This window comes from Taeniopygia guttata, chromosome Z, assembly GCF_048771995.1.
Source record: "Taeniopygia guttata chromosome Z, bTaeGut7.mat, whole genome shotgun sequence".
NCBI classification, from domain to species: Eukaryota; Metazoa; Chordata; class Aves; order Passeriformes; family Estrildidae; genus Taeniopygia; species Taeniopygia guttata.
The window spans coordinates 58,327,049-58,333,756 of record NC_133063.1 but is presented as its reverse complement, the minus strand read 5'-3'; the positions used below and the strand labels follow the sequence as shown (position 1 = coordinate 58,333,756).

The 6,708-nt window shown below is 36.2% G+C and overlaps 1 protein-coding gene across 1 annotated transcript in view; it reads right to left on the bottom strand.

The window, feature by feature from the left end:
• Positions 1 to 6,708, bottom strand: part of RGS7BP (regulator of G protein signaling 7 binding protein) — a 34,438-nt gene that overhangs the window by 10,146 nt on the left and 17,584 nt on the right. The window contains exon 3 of the mRNA XM_030258410.3: positions 2,207 to 2,337. Within this exon, the coding sequence (XP_030114270.1) occupies positions 2,207 to 2,337 (131 nt within the window). The remainder of the gene's footprint in view (positions 1 to 2,206; positions 2,338 to 6,708) is intronic.

Sequence of the window (6,708 nt, the reverse complement as noted above, 5' to 3'; positions counted from 1 at the left end):
ATTATTTGAATCACTGTCATAATTTAGTTTTTGCCTACTATGTATTTTTTCCAAAGAATGTCACAGAAACTAGGAGCCAAGTTACTGTGTTTATCTCTAAAACACTCCATTTGGCAAGGACAAAAATCACTGTTTGGTAAGGACAGAATAACTACCATGACTCTCTCTGTGGTGAGTTGAGAAACTAAAGCCTATCAAAGTACTGCAAGGTAGGAACTAAGGTGTAACTCCTCTTATCCAACTTTAGACATCTAATAGTTTGATGTTTAGTTTAAGTTATTAATGTAGATTCTATCCAGAAGCAAAAGGGGGAAACAAGACATTTCAGAGTTACTCAGGTCACTTTAAGTTATTTACTTTCAGCAGTTCAGCAAATGGTTTGACAACTGTTGCAAATGTTAGGAAATGCAGAACAATCTGTCTTAAAAATGGTGACTCATTTCGACAGCTACTATTACCTTGTTCTACAATAGCTCTGATAATTCTCTCTCTTCCTATTTTATAGACTTATTTTTTGACTTGAGAATATAATTGAGAACCACAGTTAAGCATTTACAAATCTCCCATTCTTACTTTCATAACAAAAATATCCCTGGCTTTAGCAGTATTCTACAGGTGGATATGAAAAGTACACTACATGCTAAAATAACCTTTTAGCATGACAGGAAATGCAACAGGTTCATTATAAGATCTTTATTACAGTTCATTACAGAACTTTTCCTTGCTTTACCTATTTTTTTATTGATGAGATACTGTCTGTGGAAAGAGTAGTTACAATCATCACTGCAACAGCCCTAATCAGCCTTTACCATCACTGAGCAATGAGGTTACTAAGTAAACTATTCAGTAAATTATCATCATTTCTACATCTTCCTTTCAGTAGGTACCTAATCAAGTATGAAATAATTAGAGAGCTGCATTTTCACTGAACTGAGAACATCTTTCTGTTCCAAGTCTAGTATTTACTTTTATAAGGGTAGGCATCTTTTGAACCGTATTTATCTACCTTTTGCTATGGTAGTGTTTTAGGGATGATACCCCCCAATTTAGTGCTATCACTGACATTCTTCCAAACCACAGGCCACACTCTCTCTCTCTCTCCCCCTCCTCTTTCTGTTGGGGCAGGGTGGAGTTGAGAATTGGAGGCACAAAAGATGAAGATCATGGGTTAAGATAAGAACAATTTACTGGGACCAATAATTCATAACCAGCAGTAAGAGGTAAGCAGCAGTGAGATAAGAAAACTAATAGTAATAGCAACACTATTAAAAACATATCTTGCCCGACATATGTCTAATAACATTACTAAGTTTGCCCACTCGTCTGACTAATGACAGCTAAAACTTAAGGAACCACCCTTTTTAAAAAAAGACTCAGACTTTTAAATGGCGAGGACATTAGTGATACATAAGATAAGTGATACATTAGTGATACATACTGATAAGACACGCTTCTGTAAGAATGATGATAAACAGAAATAGAGCTCCTTTTTAGTAACTGAAAACCTATCTACAGATATATATATAATTCGTTTTACAGTTTGGTGCTTGTTGTGATTTAACCTCGGACATCAATGAAGCCCCACAGAGCTGATGACTTGCTCGCCCCTGATGGGATGAGGGAGACTACTCAAAGGGTGAAAGTGAGAAAACTCCTGGGTTGAGGTACAGACACTTTAATAAATCAAGCAAAAACCCATGCATGCAAACAAAGCAACACAAGGAATTTATTCACCACTCCCAATGGGTAGACAGATGTTCAGCCATCCCCAGGAAAACAAGGCTACCTCATGACTTAGGAAGACAAATGCCATCACTTTGATATCCTCACTTCCTCCATCTTCCCCCTCTTTATATGCTGAGCATGATGCTGTATGTTCTGGGATATATCTCTTGGGTCAGCTGGAGTCAGTTGTCCTCTCACAACTACTTGGGCCCCCTCAGCACCCTCGCTGGTGGGGTGGGGGGAGGAGCAGAAACAGTCTTGATCTTGTGAGGGTTAAGCAATGACTAAAACATCCTTGTATTATCAATGCTGCTTCCAGTGCAAATCCAAAACATTGCTCCATGATGACTACTATGAAGAAAATTAACTCAATCCCAGCCAAAACCAGGACAGTGTTTTGTCTTTCATGAATACCCAGACATGCCCCAAAAGATTGTTCTTTTTCTAAAACAATTATCTGCATATTTGTGCAATTCAGTACCTTTCCGATGAAACTGCAGGGATCCTAGCAGACATATGGACTTTAGCATTTCTGTTGTGTACATTTCTAAGCAACATTGCAACTGAATATATAGTCTACAGATTTCAGGATGGATTTCGCCATCTTCTGGGCTGAAATAAAAGAGAAAAATGTAGTTAGGAATGAGACTAGGAGAATGTGAGGGTCATAAAATCCACTTCCTTACTGTGGTAAGCAACCACATCAGAATCTGTTTCACAAACTATTATGCTTTTTCTACTTAACAGTATTTACAAACAATTATTAAATCTATAAAACTCTAGGCTTAACATTGCTGAACTTGGTTGAGTTGTCTTTGGTAAAACTGCATGTCCTCATTATCTCCTCTGCATGTTTTTGGGAAATGGGTAAATAAGTGACTGAGATAGCGTCTCTTTAAATACTTTGGATAAGTATTTTCTCTGAGACTGAAGCCTTCTTTTGCCAGCCAGTTTCAGTTACCTTTGGTTTTGACACAGATGCAGGAGATTACTGGGCCACTTGAACAGCCCCTGATCAGATTACAAATCCTGTATCAAACACAATCAACCCTACTTTGAAGATGCTCTCATCAGAAATAAGCCAGTTTTAGCCTACTCGTTCTATATATTCTGCCCGAACTTGTCTTCCCCCATATTTCAGTTAGTAGTGATATGATACTGAAGTGAGGAGAATGGGATGCACAAGACTTTTTCCAGGAAAGTAGTAACAATCTTGAAAACAAAAATTGAAATCCTACACCTCCATTTAATTGCTTAGGAATTATTACCAAGAAAATAATTTACCCAGACTTAGGAACCAATTCTCATGCCTGGTTGTAAAATCAGACATTAAGTATCACTTTTGTAGGCTGAAATCACAGAAGTGGAAAGCAGTACAATCACAAATGTGATTGAACAAGAAAAAAAATAGGCTAAAAAAGAAAAGAACAACCCAAAACACACTAAAGATTGAAGAGAAATTATGCTGGAATTGGAAGAGACAAAGAATGATTGGTTCTACCTGCCTATCCATTACAAAGTAGATATCATCAAAGAGGCAGGAAATTACTGGAGCATAAATTACCATTGCTGTAGTCTGTTACTACAGGAGCTACACCAAACACATGGTAATAAACCTGCCCATCCTAGGAGTAACAGCAGCAATACCCAAGAAAAATATTATACAGAGTTTATACAATGAGAATAATTTCCAGCCCAGTACCCCCATTAATTGTCTCAAAACTATTTTAATTACTGTTTAGTTGAAATAATGACCACAACAATTCCACTGGTTTACAACCAAACAATTTGCTTTTATGCATGTATATAGGCCTCATTTTCATCTCTGAAAGCTGAACACTCTGATCTGAATGCCTACAAAGATTTATTTTATAATCCCTTCATTTTGTGCACAGGGCTTAACATTTCCTTTTAAAGTATTATCAATTTTTCTATTTCTGTGTGTACAATGCCATGCCATGAGAAGTGCTGAATTGGGGACTAGTACAGACATAAATTTCAGAATGCCAGGTATGATACATTAATTATTAACTATTATTAAATATTACTTAATAGTTATATACCAAATCAATAATTATATACAAATGAAAGTTCATGCAAACTTCTAATATTATCCCCCACGTCAGCTGTTCAGTTAGTCTAGCTCATTTTTTTATGAAGACCACTGAAGTTATTCAAGAGAAGCCTCATATAAAAGGATCTTATACAATGCTGTGTTAAATTGTGTTTGCAACAGAGCTATTTAATAGTTAATGTGCACCTGGATATACGGGAGCTAACGCAACACTGAGCACCTGCCCATGAGACACAGATCAGCAACTCATTGTTGATGGTATAAAACGTAGTTACAAAAGTGAAAATCTACATAAAACAGCAGCTTAAGTTATGCAGTTTATCAAGCTTCTATTAAATGTATAATTTAATGTATATATAATTTAATGTATAAATGTATAAAGACAAAAGTAAGTCTAGAAAACCTGTAATAAATCTATTACATCCTCTTACTTTAACCATTGGTAAAATAGATGGTTTTCTTTCCACAAAATCCTGCTGTTTAAAAATCATGTAATGTTGATCAACTGAATATGTTTATTATTATGCTAAGAAGTGGAATTTCCTTCCCTTATTTTCGTAAGCTGAGATTTAAAATAAAATCTATAGAGGGAGCTCTTACACCAACCATATAGTACACCCAGGATCATTAAGAGATAAATGCAGCTATTTTGGTAATTATTTTAAAATACAAAAAAAAAAAAAAAAATTTAAAATGCTCCTCCTTAAATGCAAAGGAAAACAGTAAATATCCATTTAAAAAATATTTCCCCTCTAAAATAGTTGACAGATTATTTTTCTGTACTGCCACAATGTTGGTTACAATTGAGAAGCAGCTTGAGATTTTCCTGAATTCCCACAGATGCCCAACATTCACAGTTGCATTGAAATTAGTTAAATTTAAGTGAAATTAAGAAAAACATAAGACTAAAAACTGAAAAATTATTATGGTCTAACTCTCAATTTAACTTAAAAATTTTACTCACATTTAGTCATTTACAACAGAACAGCATTTACTTTTAGTACCAACAACATGAAAAAAACAGATGTACTATCTCTAGCAAAAAAAGAATAGCTAAGCTATATGAAGGGTTTGATAAACCTTTTTGTAAAAGAATTATTTTGACAAATTCTATGCTTAAATCCAAATAAAAGTATTAATAATTCCAAAATACTATAAGCCAAAAGAACTATCTAGACAGCTAAAGAAGTTTGTTAGTCTTCAAAGTCAAAGGAAAATAAACATTTGTCCAGCCAGAAGCAAAATTTAAATCATCAAATTCTGTCTTATGCTCCATATATGTACTTCCCTTGAAAAATAATGTAAGTTGCCTTGATAAGCTGTGAAAAATTACTGACCACAAATATTACCTGCTAGATTTTATTTTAAGTTAATGTCTGAAACACCGTAGTTTAGAAATACAAAGCAGTAGGATGAAAAGGATGAAAACTAAAACTTACCTCAGACACATGGTGCTTCTGTTCGGATACAAAGTGTGACTAATACTGCAGAGGAGATACACTTAATCCCCTTACATACCAAAGTACCAGAAGCACCTCTGATTACAGCTCAGTTCAACAGCCTACTAAACCTGCCCGCGCTTTTGTATCTTAAACAGATTGCTTATTTCTCTATCACTTAACCATACATGATAACCATAATATTCTTATTTGTGTTCCTTCCATTTGCTGGGGTTATTTTTTTTAAAATGTACACAAACTGCTGTCAGCTTCAGTGCCATGTGTTGGTTTGTTGTTCTCACTTGTGCAATACTGTGATACAATTGCTATTCCCCACCCAGTCCAGCCAGGAAAAAAGCAGGGCTTGTTCTCCCTAGCAGACCCATAAATGACTGCAGTGCTGTTCTTATTTAAATCAGATTGTTGTTTTGAAGCAGTTACAACAGCGCTCACAGTAACAGAAGACATGTGATCATGTCTTTAGTTTTGTTAGAACAGTGTAAATCTCCTGTAACTCTGATAAGGCTGATGGAATCAATCTGAGTATATGATACAACCAGCAGAACAAAACCACAATGCAGTAGCTTATACTGTAGATACTGCTAACGCCCAGGCTGATAACATTTTAGGTATTTCCATACTAGAACAATTTAGATGCAACTATAATATTTCAAAAAACAAAAAAAACCAAAAAAAAAAAAACCAAAAACAAAAAAAAGACAAAAGGGGTTGAAACTATTGGATTCACAGACCAGAATTTTCTAGACTTCTTCCCTCAGAATTCAGTTTCAATGGCTGAACTAACTCAAGCATGGGCAATAGGTAAATTACCAGAGCACTATCCAAACTATTCCACTAGAGGACAAACTCAATCATAAATCACTCAGTACACGAGTAAAGCAGCACTGAAACAAGAGATTTCATGTAAACTCCACTCTAGGTAATATTAGGTGTGTAGGATGCAGTTGAAAGGATTTGGTAGTGATGGCTGCAACAGGTACCCTTTGTGGGATGAGGAGAGGGTCTTCCCTGTGCTGGACACAGCCAGTTCTGCAGCTCTGCAAGGGATCCTTGGTAGGACACAGCTGAACCAATCTGCTGAACAAAAAACTTATTTTTAAAAGGGGCAAAAATAGCCACAGGGAGAAGGAGTGAGGGGAAAAAAAAGGAGTAAGAAACAAAGAGGGAAGATGAGGGTAAGAGAAAGGAAGAGGCTCTCTATGGCAGAACAGATCTTCCCTGCAGCCCACAGAGCACACGAGAACAGATGGATGTTCCTGAAGGAACTGCCACCTGTGGAGAACCTACGTGCTAGAGCAGATTTTCTTGACAGGATTGCTGCTTGTGGAGAAGCCCACACTACAGCTGAGAAGACGTGTGAGGAGGGAGGAGAAACAAAGTAGATTTGTTATGGACTATAACCCCATATTCCCATCCCACCTACACTGCTCAGGAGGGTGGGGGTGGGTA